This window comes from Podarcis liolepis (assembly GCF_965112155.1).
Source record: "Podarcis liolepis genome assembly, chromosome: 6".
Lineage (NCBI taxonomy): Eukaryota > Metazoa > Chordata > Lepidosauria > Squamata > Lacertidae > Podarcis > Podarcis liolepis.
This window is the reverse complement of record NC_139559.1, coordinates 40,235,940-40,258,296: the sequence shown is the minus strand read 5'-3', so window position 1 is coordinate 40,258,296 and position 22,357 is coordinate 40,235,940. Positions and strand designations below refer to the sequence as shown.

Below are 22,357 nucleotides of genomic sequence, written 5' to 3'. Positions count from 1 at the left end.
TTGACAGGCTTTGGATGAGTTGCCTCAGAGAATCCTCCAAGGCAAAACAACACATTCTGCACCTACACAAGTTTACATGAACCAGAAGCACCAAGACATGGTGTTTGGGTACGTGCACACAAATGTAACCGTCAAGGCATATGGAGTCTGGATGTTTTCTGGGTGTGCTTCTTTTTTGCACCATTGTAATAATTTATGATGAAAAGCAACTAGTGTGTGGCACATATTTAAAATATATCCCTCACCTCTCAGGCCGGTGTGTGTGTCATGTGAGTTGATATATTATCAAATTCAAAACGTGCTATGCCACCTTCCACCAGTAATTCCAGTGTGGTTTACAACAATAGAATATGACTCCAGTAAGAGCAACATAGTGAAATTCATCACAATCCAGAGACCAGCCAGATACCACCCAGGCATAGTATTAACAATCTGCAAATGCCTGGGTGAAGAAAATGTATTGTACAATGTTCTGGTGAGCATCTGCTTGGTCATGCATAATTAATAATTTTAAAAATGCATAATTAAATAAAAAAAAGTTGAACTGTACTTTTTGTTGTGTGTATGTTTTGAACAGGATGCAAGAGCTTCAGGACCAGATGAAAATAGTAGCTCACAATCTCCAGCTCAACAATAGCATCATCCAACGGTAAGAGGTTCTGAAATCTCTTTAGCAGCATATAAAGCTATGCCTAAGAGAAAGTACTAAGCGTGATAAGAAAGCATTGCTCTCCCAAGACTGAAAAATGTATGCATTCAAAAGGCGAGTTCTCTAATCCAAATCACCTTTTTATTTTTTTTCTCTAGGTTAAATGGTGTTGCACCAGGACTGTAGGGATGAGAGTAGGCTGCAGAGCCTGAAATTATAATGTGGGTAAATCCACATCGTTGAAGACTTATTGGGGAGAAAACTTCATTGTTGAGTCTTAAAGATGCCTATGCATTCTACCTCCCTGCTGTGTAGCACTTTGATGTGGATTTAAGAGAGTGGTCTGTCTAACCAGCATACCTCAATAGAGAACCAAATGTGTTTGATGTGTTGGTTACGTTTTGAGAGAGAGAAATATTTTTTCTCCTACCCAAATTTTATTGTTTGCTTACTCTTTTCAATCTTCAGTAATGGAACTGGAGGTTCTTTTCCTTGGTTCAGTGAGATCTGGCATTTTGAAGCTTGTCATGCACTTTTAACAGGCACTAGAGCCTCACTGAACCAAACCTGGCTAGCCAGTTGCCTTGAAATGTTCGTTGTTAAGTACTAGAAATACTTAACTCGGAAGCAAAGAAACTATACCTCACCGTACTGTTCCTTGGTTGACCTTTGTTCATTGATGAGCCCTTTCTGGTAGTCTAATGTAAAAAGGTCCTAGGTTTGAGGAACCAAAGCTGTGCCCCCCAGGCTTCAAGCAGTGACTCAGAAACTACAAAAAAGAGTCTGGAGAGTGGGCATTATCAACCTACAGTAGTGCTGTCTGCAAACAAGCCAGGTGTAGATGCCAGTACAGAGACCAAAGTAGGATGTGGCATGTGAGAAGCTGGAATCCCCCAAGGAACTAATAAACTCTGCACTGAAGCCCTCACAGTTTCCTGCCTTTCTTGACAACTATGGCAATGAACCCATCTGGATGATGGTAAGAGTTGAGACACTAGACAGGGTTGCTTTAAGAGCTCCACTCACCAGTGGAGACACACAGGCTCTGTTTGACTTGATGGAACATGATGGAGAAAGTTGTCCACTTTCGGAGAGCTGTCCTTGGTGCTACAGAGCTTGCTTGGTTTGGCCATGTCTCTCTTTCTCTCTCCTTGGCTTTTTGATTGTCTGTTGGAACCTGGCCTTGTTTAGGAAGACTTACCGGGGAGAAGTCTTGTGTAGAAAGTCTTGCTCCTTGCCTGTAACTGCCAGTCAGGTGAGACCCACACCCCATCCCATTGGTTTCCACTTGTCAGGGCTGCTTAGTCTGAGAAAACAGAACTAATTTATCTTCTTTTGATCTGTTGGTTAGAGTGGTTCAAGGGGCATAATACAGACTTGGTTGCTCACGGTGCACATACCATTTTTAATAACAACAACAACAAAAAACTTACTTTGATGAGAAAATATTTGTAGAAGGTTTAGGATGTAGGTTGTATTTTTGTTTTAAGCATATTGATAGTTTTTTCTTGGGATCTATGAGATATAAGGAGCTGTTGCATTGTTTAAGCGATGTGGTCACGTTTTTAAACATTTTAGGCATACACATAAAAAGTAATGTATGGCGTGTTCCTGTGTGTCCCAGTGCAATTGTATTGCATCTCCTGAGATGAACAACAGAGATGTTTACTGAAAGTACAACAGGATATCAGTGGGAAAGAATCTATTTTAAAACACTCAAGGACTTTTTGCCTTGCATAATGATCATAGTGTTGAGTTAAGAGTACTGGTTGCGTGTATGCTTCCAACCCCGGGTCAAGGCTCTTATCTTTAAAATTCAGGAGGAAACCAGGGTCACTTATGCAAATCTTCTTTGTGCCAAGTTAGAATGGAGATGGGAGCACTCTGGAATTCTCTCAGTATTGAGTGAGAAGGTATTCTTCTTTGTACAAGTGCTGCAAGAACATTTTAATTATTTCAGCTTGCTTTAGGCTGATTTCTGTTTGGTTTTATTTGTTTTTAATCAAAGTGGCACTGAGTGCTTTAGAAGACTGGACCAGACTTTTCTTTTCATAACCATTTGTTCCAGCCCTGTCTCCTAGTCTGCCTCAATATGCTTTGCTGGATTCAGATGGTTCTAGATGTTGCCCACTGAATAGAAAATGGCCAGGATATATTTCAGGCTCCCTTTTGGAAACAAGCCAAAATTGATTAGGATAAATGGATGAGAGAGGCAGGTGTCTTGTTGCTGCATGTATGTTTAATTATAAATGTTTTGCTTTCACCCCAAAGCAGAGCAGGCAAGCAACACACTTCCAGGTTTCTGGTTTGATTTATCTTAAGCTTCCAGGCCTGGTGTGTGTATTAACTTTTTCATCCCAAAAGGCTGTGAGCCAAGTAAAGAGTTTTCTGCTTTCCTTTGATTAAAACAGCTACAACGAAACAGCTGAGCAGATAAGTTAATGTCAGCACAGAGAAGCTAAAGCTGAAGTAGAATTGTTTGGTTGTGATCCAGGAGATTCCCCCTTAGAGATGAACAACAAGGGCTGGTGCCCTTGCATTAGAGCATCTTCCTCCCTTTCACCCCCAGCAGCAGCTGCTCCTCAACCTGCCTCAGAAGCTGCTTTTGATGTACAGTCACATCTAGTTCAGCATTTTCTACCCTGACTGGCACTGCATGCCCAGGTTTTCAGACAGTCCCACCAGGAGATGCAGGGGACTGAACCTCGAACTTTGCTCATGCAAAGCACATGCTCTGCTACTGAGCTGTGGGCCTTCCCCTCAGTTTCTGGCTCTGTTAAACCACACATACTGAACCACATGGGAGCTGCTGCTCTATTACGCTCCCCTGCAGAGATGCAGTATATAGGTCACCTGCATATTCCTGCACTGCAGGTCGTCGGACTAGATGACCCCCAGAGTCCCTGCCTTCTCTACAGTTCTATGAAATACTGCAGCCACATGGGCAGAGCCAAACACCCGGTCCCCTCCCATCCAGTGAAAGGGGACTCAGATATGGTATACGGCACCATACCATTAGGGGAGTGAGGGCAGCAGGAAGGCTTGTGCTATGCAGCCCTGTGGATCACGTTAGCAGTTTTGCTCTTGCAAATTAAAGATGGAAACTGGTGGGTTTCGTAGACCAGTTGAAATGAATGAACCCGAGTTAGTCATGCCCCTTGACTTCCGTGGCTCTGCTCTGAATAGGACTAGCATTGGCCACAACACAATATATCTGTGTAAGTTGAATATTTGAAGTTGACCTTTCAAAGAAAGGGGGGAAACCCCAATGCAGTCTAATGGATGGGTAAGCCATTCAAGAATGATAATGAAGAAGACAGATTTTATTTATGCTGCAGCAAAGTGGTATGCAGGAGTGGCGAACCTTTTGGGAAAGGCATATTCCTAAGTGCCAAGCTTCTTGTTGCAGGACTAATTGCAGGTTTCCTGATTATTCCTCCCTTAAAAAAAACAAACAAACAAAAAAACAACAACAACAGAATAAGCTGCCTGAAGATTGGTGGGTTGGGTGTGGGAAGATGGCTGGCAGGGTGAAGTGTTAAGCATTTTATTCCTCCCCCCCCAAAAAAAAATCCCCCTCTGTTTCCATTCAGTGCTTCCTGAAGCAGCTTTTCCTTTTTTAAAAGGACAGTGGAGTACCTTGGCATGCATTCGAGAATAACATCTTTTGGCCTGATACTCTCTGTTTTCTCAGAGGTGTGCTGTGGGGGTAAGTGAAACTGAGATGATGGGAGCCAAGCCGAGTATTTAGTAGCTGATGGGTATTGCTGAAAACAGCATTTTAGCTCAGTGGTGAGGCATGTTGGCTGCAAGGATTTGTCGTGCTCTGCACCTTTTTACCATTTTTTAACCTTGGGCTTTACAAGCCCCCGGGTAATCCTCAGAGGCTGCCTGCTGACTCAGCTGTGTGCCAGCAGCCGCAATGTGTCAAGCAGTGATATAGGAAGCCCAGGGGTCTCTGGGGAGCAAAGCATTAAGATGATATCAGGAAGCTATTTGCCATTGGAGAAGCAGATGCAGTATCCCTGCCTTGCACCCTATCCAGCCTGCTTAGTAAGTGATTTATGGGCCCAAACCCCAATGGACGGGAGCAGACATAATGCAAGGTCTCCACGCTGCAGATGGAGCAAACCATTTCAATGATAAATGCAGCGTGCAGAAAAATTGAATGGCTGCGCCGAACATGACAACACCTCCTCCCCTTTCTGAAAGCAAATATTTTAGAATTGGGGAAGTGGATGGTTTAGAAAGGAAAGGCATTCCCTTGGCTGCCCTTTCTCCCACCCCTTAGAGATAAATCACTGTCCATGGGCTGTTAATTTCCCCTCTTTGCTAATAATGCTACCTCTGCCGAGTGACAATGAATCTTGAGAGCAGGCACCTGCTACCAGGCGGTAACCCTGGTGACCGGCCTAGTCGACAGACTTGGAACTATGAAGCCAACACAGAGATGGTTAAAATGAAGGGATGGTCACTTCAAAGTATGGGAACAACAGCATATTATTTGAATATTTGTAGCTGGAGAAGCTGGGGGCGGTAGCGCTGTTTCCCTGCAATGTGGTCTCGTCCTGTTGGGAAGGGTATGTGAATGAAGCCACCATGTGAAGTGGGGTTAAATGTGTGGATCTTTCTTACCCAACTGGCATCCCAGGGGAACCAATCTTCTGGAAAGATCTACCCATATAGCTGGCCCCCACCCACATGGCTGTGCCATTCAGTATCTCTTGCACACACGCCAGCACCATTGAGTTTATTCTCGTCCGGAAGTGGCTCCATGGTTGCTTCCAGACAACCTGCTTGTTGAATATTCAGTCTGATTTGTTTGTGGAGAATGGTATACAATGTTACATCAAGCAATTGTTATCCCACATTTTCCTGTCACCTTCTTTACTGCCCAAACTATGTGTGTTTGTTTGGAAGTAGGTTTGCTATGCAAGAGCATCAGACCCATTCAAATTACATAACCTGAATCCCACCTGCGAAATAGTGACAGATTGAAGATACCCCATGATTGAAGACCTCAGATTAAAGCACCTTGTGACATGAGTTAGGTTTAAAAAGAAAGAAGAAGGAGAAAGCCTTGACCACTGTTCTCCCCCACTGCCCCCATTGTTTTAATAACACAATAATGTAGCCTATCCCAAGACTTTTAAATAGCACACCTCAGAATACATATTCTTGGCATGAAATGCTGACTCTACCACATCTCTGAGCAACCAAAACTTCTCACTCTGAGGCAGCCTGACAGGGCCCCTCTATCAACATGATCTAAAGAGACTTCACGTTCCCTCCCTGAATTCAGACTCAGAAGCAATGACTGAGTCTGTCTTTCACTTTCTGATGCTGCAGCTGGGCTCACATTAAATAGAAATCCTTAGCGTTGTGCTGAACTTTGTAGATTTGCTTGGCTACTTGCTCACTCTGATTCAGTACCCCTACCCAGCAAGGGGCAAACTGCATTTGGAAGAAAGAATCTGCTTACAGATTTCCCAGCCACAAGAAATCCCCAGCAATCAGCCTCTGGGATTTCATGTGTGGTGTTTCTCACCTCAGCCCAGTCATTCCCATCACCACTTGAAAACGAGGGATCAAGGCTGACAGGGCTGATCTCTGAAAGGGCGGTTTTTCACTGAGCAGAGTTGCCCTTCATTTTCTTACTATTGCTTTGGCTAGCTCTAATAAATGAATTGTTGTTGAAGGCAATGTGCGAGGGTGGTAGCCTAAGAAGCTGATGCTTGCACTCCTGACAAAGCAGCTGTTGACCACAAGCCAGTATCTACAATGGAAGCCCACTTCTATGTCATGTTTGTCCTATGATTCTAGGTTGGGGTTTGTTTGGGTTTTTTTTGGTGTGTTTTTTTTTACTTAAATGTTATGCTGGTGCCTGTGGGCACTCTTGTCGCAATGGAACTGCCCTATTAAAGTAGCTTCATTTGTTCTTGTACTATTGCTCCATGGAAATTAAATGGAGATGGCCAAGCTACACTGCTTTGTCGATTCCATCCTAAGTGGAATAATATGTTTACATCAGCAAATACTTTGATGTGGAATCTCTCTTGGCCTCCCTGGAAGAGCTTTCTAAAGCGCTACACCACCGTCAAAGCTAAACTGCCTTAAAGTAGCAATTGCACATTAAACATTCCTTTAATGTGCAGAAAATAGAACTCTTTTTGTCGGGTACATTTGGCTTGTTCTTAATGATTACTCTTTCATAAGAAGTACCGTATTTTCCCTTCTGACTCAGATAAACATTGGAATGTCTGTACAAGAAACTTATAAACTCCTGTGCATTATTATTATTGTTGTTGTTGTTCTTTTATAACTGATTATTTCACAAGCTTCTTTATAATTTTTCAATATCTGATTACTGTGTTGTGTGGCTCTGCTGAGTTTGCTGGAGTACATTAACCAGAGTTTCCAACCAGTCTTTCTTGGCATGTACACAAATATGCTGACACATGGAAATGCAACCATTTCCCACTGAACAAAACATACTTTCTGCGCAGAATAGAACCAAATGACTGATCCAGAAATAAATATGAGCAGGGCTTAGGTCTTTAGCAAGTATATGTTGAAAAGATAGATACATGAGGGAGGTTAGGTAAGTTCCTAGATGAAAGAAGGGAGGCAACACAGAGCATGTGTTTTATGATGTGCAAGAGAAAGGAGACAAGCTAAAGAACCATAGATACCTGTGTTGTGTTGATACCTGAAAATTTATTAGATAAAAAAAATGTTACGCAGGCATCTCGAAAAATTTCAGAGTGGAAATGGAACTACAAGTAGCTGATGAGTGTTTGGTAAGGAACAAGTCTTATTTTTTCTTCTATAATAAGGTGCCCAGTTTAGTGGAGAAAACAAGTACCGTAATTGACAATATTCTTTTCATAAGCTTGAGACTGGTGGACCTCTGAAGTATTGCATCCCTTTTTGCACACATTTTAGCAAAAGACAATATCCATGTGAGAACAGCAAAAGCGAAAAGACTGTAGCGGGTACTGCAGTATTTGGCATAAGGCAAAACAGCCTCATTATGACGATGACGACAACAGGACTCATTGTGTACAAGTGAAAGGGAACTATTAATCAGCCCTGAGATGAATCATTTTTCAGCTAGCCAGGTAATGCTCAGTGGAAATCTGGATTTCCACACTTTATGCAATGTTTCTTGAAAGAATTGGGATGGGAAGATTTATTTTTCAATCCAGCCAAAACTGCTTTTAATAATAGTTATCCAATGCAAATGTATTAATATTTTTAGTCTGCAGTCGAAACCCCCTTTGTGTCAGGCTGGAGGCAAGGAAGGGTTTGAACAGAGGTGTCCCTCCAACCAGCCTTGGTGACATCTGCTTACAGAGTAATGCCAATGACACTCCACCAGTGTGGGTGGAAATGCTGCCAGCAGGATCCCTGCCTGTGGCAGTTCATGGAAATCCTGAAATAGAAGAGGAGTTTGGATTTTATATCCCGCTTTATCACTACCCGAAGGAGTCTCAAAGCGGCTAACATTCTCCTTTCCCTTTCTCCCCCACAACAAACACTCTGTGAGGTGAGTGGGGCTGAGAGACTTCAAACAAGTGTGACTAGCCCAAGGTCACCCAGCAGCTGCATGTGGAGGAGCGGAGACGCGAACCCGGTTCCCTAGATTACGAGTCTACCACTCTTAACCACTACACCACACTGGGGTGTTCTGGGGATTGGGGGGGGGGGCTTAGCATCCCTGGATCCTAAGCCAGCCCTGTTGACATCATCTGATGACATAGAACCCATCACTACGCCAGCTCAGAGCTGGTGCAGCAGTTTGTCTAGCTGACCACCCTGGCTGGGATGAAAAGCAGGGCTATATATACAGCAGTGTCCCTGCTGCTTCATTAAGCCCTGCCACTCCCCAGCTTGGATGGCCACCTAAATTTCCTGACATCCCATTAATGTTTTTATTTTGATGGCTGTTTCTTGTGGTTAAAAGTTTTTTAATTTTAATATTTTGGCCTTACTAGGGATTGTTACATATTTTAACATCGTCATGGGAATGGCTGCCTTGACTTTGTTCAGCTTTTGAAACAAAATGAACACATTGTAATGCTCACTACATTTGTTACTAATTACAGAGCCGGTGTGGGGGGGGGCATGGTGGTAGTCCCATTGGACAAGGACTACTAGGGAGACGCAGCTTCAAATCTCCACTCAGTTGTGAAGCTAACTTGGGCCAGCCATTATCTCTCAGCCTAACTTCACCTCACAGGTAGGATTAATCCTGAATGAGGATTTTAAAAAGAGGAGGAGGAAGAGGAAGAGGAACCATGCATGCAGCCTTGAACTTGGAAGGAAGAGAGGGTATAATGAAATAAATGAACACTACACCTCTGTCCACAACCATGTTATGGAAAACCCCTAAATTGGTGGGCGATGGGACCTCAGACTTAGGAGCTGAATACAGGTCTCTCCCCAGACAGCACCCCACGTCTGTGCCCACCTCAAATACTTTTGCCCTTGGAGTATGATAATGCCTCTTGCTTGAGGAGTGCTGTGTCTCTAGAAAATTCTGGCTTTTGCATGGCTGGAATGTAGCCTGTTGTGGTACAGGAACAGCCACTACTCCACCCACTTTTGTCTCAGCACCACCCAACATTGTCATGTGACCCGTGAAAGGTTTACCATAAGGTCTTCAGACTGAAAGAGGTTCACCACCCCAGACCTAGAGCTTTATTATTTCAACAAAATCTATTAAATTGTGATTTCCTTCCTCTTTGAAAGCACCACCACGTTTTTTTTTTTACATAACGGCTGTGTTTTAGTATGTTTTTCTTTCTGTGCTAGTATCAGCGAGTTTCTTTAGTGTGCCTTGCTATCTGCAAAGATCCCTGGACTTAAAAGTTCAAGGCTTTAAACTCTGTATGAACAAGGCTCAAGAGAGGGCCAGTGAGATTGTATTGCACAAGACAGTTCCTCATAGGGCAGCATCTCTTAGAAAAGCCTGATCTCTGGAAAAGTTCCCAATTTAGACTTCTCAAATCCACATCCACCAGTGTGTGACTCTATGCTTTCAAGTACTGGAAAGGAACTTCTAGAGAGGGAACTTCCTCTGGGTTGAACAATGAGTTAGGTGAATTAGCGGGGAGCGGACAGTTGGGGAAATTCCTTAACTCTCATTTGAAATAGTAAAAGAAATTGAAAATAAAACTACTTTTCCTACCCATTTTCCCAGTTAACCCCAAATTTCACAATGAAAATAATCAGCTGGCACTTAGGCCTGTAACAGGCAGAACATCACAAGACACTCAAAACTGCAAGAATTGGATTTGGAGACAGTTGGATGATTTCCCCCCACCCTTGGCTGAGAGTTCAGGTCAGTTTAGCAGCCACTTAGAGCTCTGACCCCTTGGGAATGTTGTGATATTCATGAGGAGGATTACATTTAGATGTTCGCTTCAGTTAGGACTTGGAAATCCGAAACTTTCTCCGGGCTCAGGTCTCACAATTATAGTGACGACAGTGGAATCTGCAACAAAATGTTGCAGTGTGGAGGTGTGCCCCTGCTCAGAATTCCAGCTACTCCATTCCATTCCTCCTGTCATCTGGTTTTATCTCCCCACCTCCAATTCCATGGCCATTGCACATACTTAGTCCTCATTGGGTATTTTTAGAGTTTTCCTTCCTTAGGAAGATTTTTTTTTGTCTCCCACCCCCCACCCCAATGCCTGCTGATACCTCCTCTTCTGGGTGAGTGGTGCTATTTTGGCTACATAAGTAACTGCACTCTTAACCTGAACAGCAGGAATACAGGGAAACGTATTTGATATTGCAATCAGAGTATCACCCTTCAACTCTACCACCCCCCCCCCGAGACATTCCAGGAGTAAATGCTGTTCTGCACTTCTGACCCAGGATGCAGGATACAACAGGGGTCAGCAAACTTTTTTCAGCAGGGGGCTGGTCCACTGTCCCTCAGACCTTGTGGGGGGGCCAGACTATATTTTGAAGGGGGGAAAAGAACGAATTCCTATGCCCCACAAATAACCCAGAGATGCATTTTAAATAAAAGCACACATTCCGCAGTGGTACCTCAGGTTACAGACGCTTCAGGTTACAGACTCCGCTAACCCAGAAATAGTACCTCGGGTTAAGAACGTTGCTTCAGGATGAGAACAGAAATCATGCTCGGGCGGCAGCGGGAGGCCCCATTAGCTAAAGTGGTGCTTCAGGTTAAGAACAGTTTCAGGTTAAGTAGGGACCTCTGGAACGAATTAAGTACTTAACCACAGGTACTTATGTAAAAACACGTTGATTCCTGGACCGTCCGCGGGCCAGATTTAGAAGGCGATTGGGCCGGATCTGGCCCCTGGGCCTTAGTTTGCCTACCCATGGTATATAACATCTTCCTGAAGGAAGAGTAGTCCTTCTGAATTTATCCTGCTTTGGGGAGGAAATAATGGCTGGATATGAATGACAGAAGCTCATCTCTCTTAAAGTTAGGCTACAAATCCTATTGTAAAACACTGAAACACGAGTTAGAGCCTAGTGGCTACTGGTACTGTATACTGATAAATGCAAATTACTATATCTTGGATACAATATATTCGATAAGTTCTATCACATTAGCCAGTTACAGACATCCTTTTCATAGAATGATGCCCAATGTTAGCCATATTCAGAGTAGCTCCATTGGCATCAATGCATTTAAGTAACTTACATTCATTTATTATTAAGTAATGCAGGCTCAATTATCTACTCTTGAGTAAGACTAACATTGGCTAACCCATAATCTTTTCTGACCTTCATTTAGGAACAGTGAGTTTATGGTTAGGGATAAAATATGACTCTTCCTTGATCCAAAGTCAACAAATTGCTACTCTCCCAATGGTGGCCCATAAGCATATTGTCAGATTCTAACTTAAACATCTGTACATGGGTGCTAACAGGCCACACTCTGTTTTCCAGAGCAGTCATATAAATCAGATTTTCTTCCTCGGCTGTCAGAGCTAATAATCTGCTCTCAGCTGTGGTCTTCCCCCTATAGAATTGAGATCTAAAGGGCAAATTGCTAATTAAAGACAGATTGTATTGAATTTGTGACTCAGTGTGAAATGGCAAACATTCTTTCAAATGTGCCTGATGGATTAACTATTTTAAAGATATTCATGGCTTGCAGGGGGAAATATCCATCTGATTTGTCTTATGCTCCTCCTCTTAGACGAACATTTACTGTGTTAAGACTCCAAAATTTGTCCTTGTCTTGGGTCATTCATTCCCTTGAGACCAGTTACCTGTAATATAGGGGGAATGGAGAATTCATCTCGCTATTCCGTACTTTACCCAGTTTATGTGAAAGGCAGGTCTAAGAGGTTAGATCCCATTCTGAGCTGACCTTTCCAACTCTTCTCAATGATAATATCCATCGTGCTGGGCTAGAAGTGTTCTGAAATGATAATGAGTGGCAAAAAAATCAGACATAAGCTGGCTGTAAGTGTAAATGAAGCATCTAGTTAGACAATAAAATCAATGTACCCATCTGTCCTATGTGTGTTTAGTCAAAACTGAAAGACCAATTTTGTTATTTAATTAATTTATGGGGTTGTCATTGTGGCAACCATGAGAGCAGTGGTGTCTTTGAGGACATCCCCATGTGCCTTCCAAGCCTTTCAGTTCCCCTGCCCCACTCACTGCCCCCTTCCTCATGAAGTGGCAAATGTGGTTCTTCCCCCCCCCTCACTTGAAAAGTGTACAGAACATTGAATGAAGAGGCTGGAAGTGTGATGCTGTCTCCTACTTTCTCTTCCAGCTTGTGAAGAGAAAGTGAAGCAAATGAGGAGGTAAGGAAGGAAAAGGCAGCTACGTACTGGGGAAACACAGAAATGGGGGTGGGCTGGGGAGGAGTGTCGTAGGAGTTGGGGAACAGGGAAAATGTAGCGCCCAAGAGAGAAAGAGAGAGAAACCATGTGCATGCATGCACACCCAAGTCTGATCCAGCAAAACAGAGCCTCTAGAAATTGCCTATTTTCCCCATGGGTCCAATCACCAGCAAATCACATCTGTCTGTCTCCAGCTACTAAACTATAAAAATCATGGATCTGGTGCTTTCCAGTGCTGCCGTTGCACAAAAACATGGATCTGAGGCATGGACTCTTATCAGTGGCGTAGCGTGGGGGGTGCCAGGGGGGCCGGCCGCACCGGGCGCAACATCTGGGGGGGCGCGCTCGCTGCCTCCGGAGTCGCCGAAGAGCCTCGGGCGCAGGCTGTAGCGGAGCCGCATGTCTCGCGGAACCGACGAGCTGTGCGCGCGTCCGGGCTGAAGGCGCCCGGCAGGCAGCGGCTCTCAGCGCTCGCCGCGGAGGACGCGCCAGGCAGCCCCTCCTCACAGCCCCACCTCCGCCGGTGCTGCTGCAGCTGCTGGGCCGTTGCATTTTCCTCGCCTCTCTGCCCCCCTCTTCCTCCGGGCAAGCGGCGTCGTTTGGGCGGCAGCGCCAGCGGCAACTCGCAGGTTAGGGGTTGGGGGGGCAAATTACTTGCCTTGCCCCGGGTTAGGGGGCGCAAATTACTTGCGTTGCCCCGGGTGCTGACAACTCACGCTACGCCGCTGACTCTTATGGATTGTCACCATTTCCCCCAAGACTTCCCTGAAAAGCCACCATCAGATCATAGGCCACCTCTGTGCTTACTTATATGTTCTGTGATGTGTCAATATGATTCCTTTGTCATCATATGTAAAAGTCATGAAGATACATGAGGACCTGTGTCTTTGTGGTGCTGCCCAGACCATATCTGTGATTTCCCCCCACCCCACCTGCAGTCTACTAATGTAAACCTTAATTTAATAATGGTTTCGAGGGATCCCTGTGTAAAATCATGAATTTGTATTTTACAGAATATCAGACTGTTCCCCAGATCCCATGGAAAAGCAAATAATCTCTCTGTGCATGTTTCTCTCTGCCTGTCTGGGAGGAGGTGTCCCAGGGGGAGAGATGAAGGAAGCAGCCAGAGGAGAGCACCCTCTCAAAATTCCAAATGTACTCATTTGGTCCAACCCCAATCTATTTTGCGTCTCTTTAAACTTGCTTAAATGGTCTCAGTTGTATTGCTCTGCTATTCCTATGAAGTTTGCTTTTATTTCTGCTTATGCTCCCCTCTTTTTTTGTATTTGATACATCTCTATGTCCTGCAGCTAATACATTGAAACTGTGCTCATCGTTTAGTTCTCACAGTAGTTGAAAACATGAACACAATGTAAAGTGCAACCTCTGGGACCCAAATATATATGTTTTAAACCTTTTCTTTAAAACAATCGTATTTACTGCAGGACCCAACAATGGTAATTTGAGTATGTGCTGTTTGTTTAGAGAGTGCCTTACTTGAGGAAACACCTTCAACATGGTTCTAATCTAATGGTTCTTCCTTTCCCTCTGGCAAACTCTACAGAAGCACAATGCATGACTAGAGAAGGAAAAGACGCCAATAAAGCAGAATATATATTCCTCATTTTGACACTTATTTCATTTACCGTATTTTTCGCCCTATAGGACGCACTTCTCCCCCTCCAAAAATGAAGGGGAAATGTGTGTGCGTCCTATGGGGTGAATGCAGGCTTTCGCTGAAGCCTGGAAAGCGAGAGGGGTCGGTGCGCACCGACCCCTCTCGCTCTCCAGGCTTCAGGAGAGCCGCAGCGCCAGCCCCACAAGGTCGGGGGGCAGCGGGGAGGCGGAACGCCGCCATCCCACTGTCTCCTGATGTGGTTTGGAGGCTGACGGTGGGGAGACGCGTGCTTCTCCCCGCCGCCAGCCCCACAAGCTCCAGGGACAGCTGGGAGGCGCAGCGTGTCTTCCCGCTGTCCCCAGACCTGGTCTGCAGGCGGGCGGCGGGGAGAAGAGCGCTTCTCCCCGTTGCCGGCCCCACAAGCGCCTGGGGGGGAAATAATTTTTCCCCCTTTATTCCCCCCCCCCAAAAAAACTTGGTGCGTCCTATGGGCCGGTGCGTCCTATGGGGCGAAAAATACGGTAATTGCTAGCCTTCAAAATTAAATGAATACTTGCACTGTACTATGTCGTATCTGTGACCATAGGATCTCCCTGCACTGGGCTTGAATTGTTCCCCAAGATGCTCTCAACAAGTAAACATAAGAACGTAAGAAGAGCCTGCTGGATCAGGCCAATGGCCCATCGAGTCCAGCATCCTGTTCTCACGGGGGCCAGCCAGATGCCAGCAGGAAACCCCCAAGTGACACCCCCAAGCACAAGAGCACTCTTCCCTCCTGCGGTTTCCAGAAACGGATATTCAGAAGCATTAAGGAGCAGAGCAGAGCCATCATGGCTCGTAGTCATCGATAGCCTGGTCTTCCGTGAATTTGTCTAACTCTCTTTTAAAGCCATCCAAGTTGGTGGCCATTATTGTCTCCTTTGGGAACAAGTTTCATAGTTGAACTGTGCTGTCTGAAAAAGCGCTTTCTTTTATCTGTCCTGAATCTTCCAACATTCAATTTCTTTGGATATCCACAAGTTCTAGTGTTATGAGAGAGTGCCTTCTCGGTAGTGGCGCCAGCCTTGTGGAACGCCCTCCCATTAGATGTCAAGGAAATAAACAACTTTCTGACTTTTAGAAGACATCTGAAGGCAGCCCTGTTCAGGGAAGTTTTTAATGTTTGAAATTTTATTCTGTTTTTAGTCCTCTGTTGGGAGCCATCCAGAGTGGCTGGGGAAACCCAGCCAGGTAGGCAGGGTATAAATAATAAAATTATTATTATTATTACTTTCTCCACGCAGTGCAGAATTTTATAAATTTCTATCATGTTACCCTTTACCTTTTCTCTAAACTAAAAGCTCCCAAACCTTTCTTCATAGGACATGTTTGATCCCTTATTGACTATTTTATATGTACAAATTGTATATGATGTGATCCTACTCATTCCTTGGGAATTCTGTACCCATGACTATTTGTGGAGGGCCTGCTGTGTATTGGGGGAGCAGAGGGGAAAGGCAATTGTTGTTGCAAGTAATACTGACATGTGGCATTATTTGGAGGTGGGGGGGGGGTCAAGGTTGTGCAGTGAGAGGTTACTGAGTGGGGTGTGTCCAGAACTGTTGGTTCTCTTTCCCTGAGAGTAAGTGTGGTTGCTGTCACTCTCATTTTGTGATATCTACTTTCCTCTGCAAACTTTCACTTTTGGGTGGAAAGGCAGATCCAGCATGTTAACTCTAAGAGGCAGATTCTTTATCTTGGTGTTTACGCAGCCTGGAATTTCCCTGAAAGGGCTCGCTTAAATCCGCAAAATTAGCTGAGCTGAGTAAGCAATTAGGTCTGGATAAGGTTTACATGATCCAGAGGCAGCACAAGCTAGAGTTTGTAAGAGAATGTCTATCCTGGCTTGGCTGATTAAGCCAAACTTGCCTGCTGGTGCTGTTAGAACACAAACGAGCTGTTAGAACACAAATGCAGACAGTCAAAAGGATCAGTGGTAGCAGGGTCAACTCCAGTGTGGTTGGGACCAGGGGCTGCTGTTTTAATTTCCCACAATGCCATGGGTGTAACATCCCTCCAGGGCATTGTGGGAAATTAAAAATGGTAGCTCCCTAATGCATTTTCCAAAGAGGGGCCAGGGCAGGTGTCAGGAGTGGGCTGTGTGTAGGTGCTAACTGCTGCCCATGCTGGGGGTTGGTTACCTTGGGAATCAGCACCACAATGTTCAGCACTGTGCCTCTGACCAATTTCTGGAAGATGTGGGCACCTGCTTACACTTCTGTGGAGCAAGCAGCGAAGGAGGGAGACCCTGATCTGGAAGTGAATAAGCAGGTTCACTAGGCATGAAGGTGAAAGAGTCTGAGCGCAACTATGCCTGGCTCCTCCATAATGCATTTTCTGCCACCTGGGCTAGAATTGCATAAGGCCAATGTCCCTTGATGTCTCTGTCCTGAAATGCCCTCCACACTCCTTGCAGAGCCTATGCCTTTCAGGAGAATGAGAGCAACCGGTAAGTTTTCTTTCCAAAGGGAGACAGGATGGGGCTCAGAATTTCTGAGAACTCATAGCCTCGCCTGTTCCAGTGTTGACTGATGCCCACCAGGACTGGTCGGGTGGAAGGCAGGGAGATCTACAATGACAGGCAGAGCCACCCACTGGCTGTAAGTGAGAGGGCTGGCAGGTGGGGTGGACTCGGACTGGTGCTCCGGGAAGCTTTCCTTGTTGCCGCAGACGGCAAGGGTGTGTGTGTGTGTGTGTGTGTGTGTGTGTGTGTAAGCACTCTGCACATGCACAGAGGCGCCCTTATTTTATTACTGCTATTTTACACATCCGCAGAAAACGGGCGCTGCCGTTCTGTACGAATAAGAGTTCCTTGCTCTTCTAGGGTTTTAAAACAACTGAGCGAGTCTTTTTCTCGGGCGGCCGGCTCTCTTCTTTCCCTTGCCGCGGGCTCTAGCTGTGATCCGCTCTCCTTCCCACGCAGCTGGCGAGGATTTCGAGGTGAGCGCCGGACTGCGCGGCGGCGGCGGCGCAAAGGGCGTGTGCAGCCGGAGGAGCCCAGCCGAGAGCCGCGGCGGGAGACAGGCCGCCCGCCCTCTGCCTGCCGCTCGCTCCACCCTCTCCGCCGCCTCTGCAGGTCCCTCTTAAGAGCGCCTGCGCTGCCGGCCACCCTCCGGCAGGTCGGAGCTGCTTGGGCCGCCTGCTCGCCATGGCCATGGCTTCCCCGGCCATCGGGCAGTACTCTTACCCGCTGCTGCTGGAGAAGGAGCAGCAGCGCTTCCTGCAGAGCCTCAGCGCCAACGAGAGGAAGAAGATCCTCAAGCGCTCCGCTGCCAATGACCTGAAGCCGCTGCCGCAGCCCCGGCGCAGGAACCCGCCGGAGCCCGCGCAGCAGCAGCAGCAGCCGCCCCACGCCCAGGGGGGCAGCATGGCGCAGTGGGGCGACGACGGGAAGGCTGCGCCCGAGCGCGACGCGACGTGCGCCCCCGCCGCCGTCTGGAGGCAGCACCTCGGAAGAGCCGCTGGCCCGGAGGCGCAACCAAGGACCGACGCGTTCCTCGACGGCGTCCCGCTCGCCCCGCCGGACGACGGGCCGGCGCTCGGGACTCCCGCCACCCCCCGCGAGGCCCCGGCGTCTCCGGGCACGGCGGCCAAGCCCGCCCGCTCGGGGCTGCCGCACCACCCGCACCCGCAGCACCACCACCGGCTGCGCCTGAGGTCCGCGGCGCCGCGGCTGCTGCCCGACGTGCGCACCATCTTCGAGCAGCCGCGGGACCCCCGCGTGCGGGAGGAGAAGGGCGAAGGGCACCGCTTCGAAGCCGTCGCGCTCTGGAGGGGCTGGTGCGACCTGTGCGGGGAGGCCGTGCAGCAGCGGGCGCTGCGCTGCGCGAGTAAGTGGCTCTGCTCGGCTTTGCACGTCGAAGGGCTCCCTCCCCTCCCTCTCCCCGTAGACAGGCTAGCCCCACGCTTTAGACAAGCCGGCGGAGGCGAGGGAAAGGCTCGCTGGTGGGGATCTGCTCCCTCCTGACCTGAAGATGACCCCCTAATATCCCCCTTGTATGTGATAAGAGGCAGTGCAGGTAGCTGATCCTCCAGGCTTCCTAAAACGAAGGCACCCCCCCTTTCCCCCCTGTCCCAGGATAGCTTCTCCTTGCCCCACCTTTGCAGGGGTCCCATCCTTCGTGGCGGGCAGGCAGATCACCTCTGCCTGCCCAGCCTGTTCTGATTTGTACACAGTCGATCCTCCCCTAATCCCTCCTGAATTCTTACTGCCTCCTTAAGAGCAAAGGAACTCTCCAGCCTCCTCTCCTCCGTCCCACCCCGTCACCCGGGGTCGCCTCTTTTGCAGGTGAGTGACCGCTGATTCTCTGCGTACATAGCGCAGAACAGCTGTTGCAAATCCCCTCCTCCACCATGGCCGGCCAAGGAGCCTCCTTTTGTAGGACACTGGAGATATTCGTGCCTTTAAAAAGACATTGGTAATTTATTGTCCCGAGGTAGATAATAAACGTTGTAACCTTGTTGGATCCGATCTGCATTCCTATCAAAGCACTTAGAAGTCCTGGAGGAGAGAGCGCAGCTTTATGGGAAGTCTGGCGCAGGCACTGATTTATGTTCAAGACCTGAGTGCTAGAGCCCTTTTAAAAATTTCATGAGGTATGTTGGACTATTTGCTGGCTTCTATTTGAGCTCCCGCTATGAGAATTTCAACCCTCTTTGATCCTAATTAGCGAATTGGCTTACACATCCTTTGAGTATTCCATTCTGAAACTGCAGCACATCAATTAATTAATAAGTTGGTGCAGATGTGTTTTGCAAGTCCTCTGCACGTTGTTCCTCTAAAATGCTTAATCTTTTCAACTTCGTGTTCACCATTCAGTCTCCTGTTGGGATATTCCTATGTAAACACACCAAGAACAAACACATCTGAACATTTGATGTACAGACTTTAGATAGGTTGCTAGCTGTTCAGATGAATGTCAGCTGTGTTCCCTTCCAAGGTGCTTATTTGTTAGGGAGGAGAAATTACTTTTGTGTTTTCCATTTTACTTTGCTGTTCCGCCTCTTAAACCTTCAAGTGGTTCCCTTCCTTGCTCTCTGACTTGTGTGATCATTTACTAACCTGTTCCACTGCTGCTGTTTACCACACTGTTGCCAGCCTTTTCCATAGGAGCCTATCAGTAAATCACTTGATGATAGTTGGGTGTTCTGTGCATGACTTGTATATGATTTGGTTAGAACTGTTGTGCTTTTTGATGTTGTCTCTCCTTTGCAGAGTTATGACTTGTATGCCATTAAATTTTGCCACTGGAAGTTTTACATGGCAATTCTGTTTTTAATTTGAATGTGGAATTTTATTTCAAAATGGGAATCTTTGAAACTTGGAGTCTGTTGATTGCTTTGGCAGGAATTACATGCAAATCTTAAAAGCTATCTAGTGCAGCCAGTTACATGCTAACAAACAAAGACAGTTAAGTACTAAATAGCTGTTGCATGCTGCCAGCTATAAAATACCATTACTTGTCAGCTGGTACAAGTATGAAACACTGTTCAACATTGAATTAAAATATCAGTCAAATGTGAACATATTAAAAGGCCAGGTAGGCAAATGCCAGGATAGACAGAACAGGGTCTGCCTTTTATTTTTTGACACCCCCCCCATAACCTCGTTGGGGGCTCTTCAGATCACCTGCTTGTTGAGTATTTGTCCTGATTTATTTTATTTGAAAATGTATTCTTGGCTCTTTCATAAAATAACAAGGACACGTGTCAGACATTGGCTATTTCACAAGCACTAACTCTAATTTGTTATTTTGGAGGGGGCAGGGTAAATGACATTGCATCAAAGCAAATGTTACCGTACACTTTCTACTGCATTTTTTTTGTCACTTCCCTTATCACAAAAGTCCAATCTTTTGGGGAAGTGTATTGTGTAAGACATGACAATCGACTACAATGGCACAACCTGAATTTGCTGGTATATGATTTGAATATCATTGGATTGTGTCTCCTGGCCCCATTTCCAACCTCCATATGTTCATGTGTATCGTTTATACAGAGGCTGCATGTCTACACCTGAATGCACAGAGGGTCATGTGATCCAGGGCTCTGAAAAATGATTTTTTTTCAGGGGGGAGGGGGCTCCATCCAAACACTGCACTTGTATGTGAGGAGGTTGGAAGCAGGGCTAGCAGGAAGGACCCCAGTAAGCCCCTTCAAGATGCCCAGAAATATTGAAAAAAATATTGGGGGCACCAGGTAAGCCCCACCCTGAGCAATCAATCACATGACATGGCGCGCACACGTGCGCGCACACACACACACACACACACACACAATTTGAATGGCAATGCCTATTAACTTTGTGGGGGCTCTTCAAATATTTTACTGGGGAAGCCAAAGGGACCTCGGCCCCTGGGAGTTGGCTCCTATGCCTGGAATGAACAAACGGGCTCATGATATGCATGCGAAGACTGGAGCAGGATAAGAGATGCCTAGCTTGCTTCACAGCTGTATCCCTTGCCTGTCCCAGAGTTATCTGAAATACATTTTTAATTGGATGGGGCATCTTGTGATTTGAAATAGGTTTGTTCAGATGTGTTGTGTTTCACTTGCAAATAACGCCAAAGCACCCTGTATTGCGACAGTGGCCTCTGCACATTTTATAAACCATTCCTTATTTGTTATGATGGCTGGATGAGCATGTGAACATTTTCCTGCGAGCAGTGCTGCTCCTGGCTGAGACCTCTTCTATGGCTAATACAGTGGTACCTCGGGTTACATACGTTTCAGGTTACATACGCTTCAGGTTACAGACTCCACTAACCCAGAAATAGTGCTTCAGGTTAAGAACTTTGCTTCAGGATAAGAACAGAAATCGTGCAGCAGCGGCGCAGCAGCAGGAGGAGGCCCCATTAGCTAAAGTGGTGCTTCAGGTTAAGAACAGTTTCAGGTTAAAAACAGACCTCCAGAACGAATTAAGTACTTAACCCAAGGTACCACTGTACACGTTTCCTGTTTTAGTGTTGAATTGTCACTTGTCTTAGAGGTAGCTACTGACTCTACTCCACCAAGTCGTTGAAAATGAAGGCTGAAATTCTGTACACGCTTACCTGGGATCGAGTCCTTTTGCATTTAATGATACTTTCTTCTGAGTACACATACAGGAGGTTGCACTGTGAATAGTGCCTAAAAGTGAAACGTGTTGCGTTCTTAAATGGCTAATAGAGTGATATACATTGTCTGGCTGACTGTACTTACTAGTTGTGTTCATGCTGCAATTCTGTCTGTGTGTGTTTATGTTGTGGTTTATTCTTTTTCCTGTGTGTGTGAAAAGTTGAATAAAAAGCACTGGCAATGCTGATCCACTTCAGGCATTTCAGTTCCCGGTAGCTGAGCCGCAAGAGCAGACGTGGGAGACCTTTTGTCTATGGAAGGTGGGGGCCTTTCCTCCAGTGGCATCTCCATGATGGAGTCCCCTCCCTGGGGAAATCTGTCAACTTTCCCTCCCTTTGTACTTTCAGGCACGCTTGGAATACTTTTTTAAATTTTATTTAGAAAGATGAATTATTCAGGAAGGATGATTTGGGTTTTTTTTCCATCTTTGGATGCTGGCCAGCTTTCATTAATCCTAAATGACACCCATTAAGAGTGGCCTAAAAGATAACACTTTCCCAGAAAAGCAATCAGCAGAGATAGATATGTTGGATTAAAGTCTTTTATGTTCCAAGTTTTAACAAATTAAAAGTTTTTTCTTTGGGTATGTGGTACAGGTGAGTTTAACAAGATTTTCCTGTTGTTGTTTTTTTAAAAGAAGTAGATATAAGATACATTCTTTTGTTTACCCTGGCAGAAGTTCTGATTGTCATAATTGTCATAATAACTTTAGCATATTTACCTGGTGTATAGTGGGTGGGATAGGCGCCATTTTCCTGGCACCCCTGCAGAAATGAGGCAACTCTCTGCCAACCCTGGGGCTGGTGTGGTTAGCTTCCTCTCCTGGCTGCCCTGGGCTTCTTTGGAAGGAAGGGCAGGATATAAATCAAATAAATAATAATTGTTGATGGGAGGAAAAAGAAGAAAAACCTGTGTCCACACCCCCCCCTCCTGTTCTGCCCACAGCAAAACAGCAGGGTAGTGGATTTGCCCATGTATGAAGTATTTTGGATTCCTCTTCTAAGTAAGACTTTCAACACACCTATCGGAGAGGGCATTATTTTCCTTGCATTAAGCATGTTTGTGTGTGTGGTCAGCACATTGCTA

General features: G+C 46.1%; 2 protein-coding genes and 2 long non-coding RNA genes across 6 annotated transcripts in view; 3 read left to right on the top strand and 1 right to left on the bottom strand.

Annotated features, from left to right (window-relative positions):
* The window catches only part of IKBKE (inhibitor of nuclear factor kappa B kinase subunit epsilon), a 35,459-nt gene extending 33,885 nt beyond the window's left edge, over window positions 1-1,574 (top strand). For 2 of the 3 annotated variants that reach the window (XM_083508865.1, XM_083508864.1), the window contains exons 19-21: window positions 8-108; window positions 578-649; window positions 808-1,574. In XM_083508865.1, the coding sequence (XP_083364991.1) occupies window positions 8-108; window positions 578-649; window positions 808-835 (201 nt within the window). In that variant the 3' untranslated portion in view covers window positions 836-1,574. The remainder of the gene's footprint in view (window positions 1-7; window positions 109-577; window positions 650-807) is intronic. The other variant, XM_083508866.1, reaches the window with a different exon arrangement.
* A 488-nt stretch (window positions 1,575-2,062) lies between these two features.
* Window positions 2,063-18,421, bottom strand: LOC310709457. The gene is made up of 3 exons (XR_014527531.1): window positions 18,255-18,421; window positions 11,914-12,065; window positions 2,063-4,089 (listed from the first exon to the last, which is right to left on the bottom strand). It is a non-coding gene; the product is annotated as an uncharacterized lncRNA (long non-coding RNA).
* Window positions 4,115-6,945, top strand: LOC310709475. The gene is made up of 2 exons (XR_014527551.1): window positions 4,115-4,358; window positions 5,573-6,945. It is a non-coding gene; the product is annotated as an uncharacterized lncRNA (long non-coding RNA).
* The window catches only part of RASSF5 (Ras association domain family member 5), a 103,119-nt gene continuing 98,017 nt past the window's right edge, over window positions 17,256-22,357 (top strand). Inside the window, exon 1 of the mRNA XM_083509005.1 lies at window positions 17,256-17,985. Within this exon, the coding sequence (XP_083365131.1) occupies window positions 17,304-17,985 (682 nt within the window). The 5' untranslated portion in view covers window positions 17,256-17,303. The remainder of the gene's footprint in view (window positions 17,986-22,357) is intronic.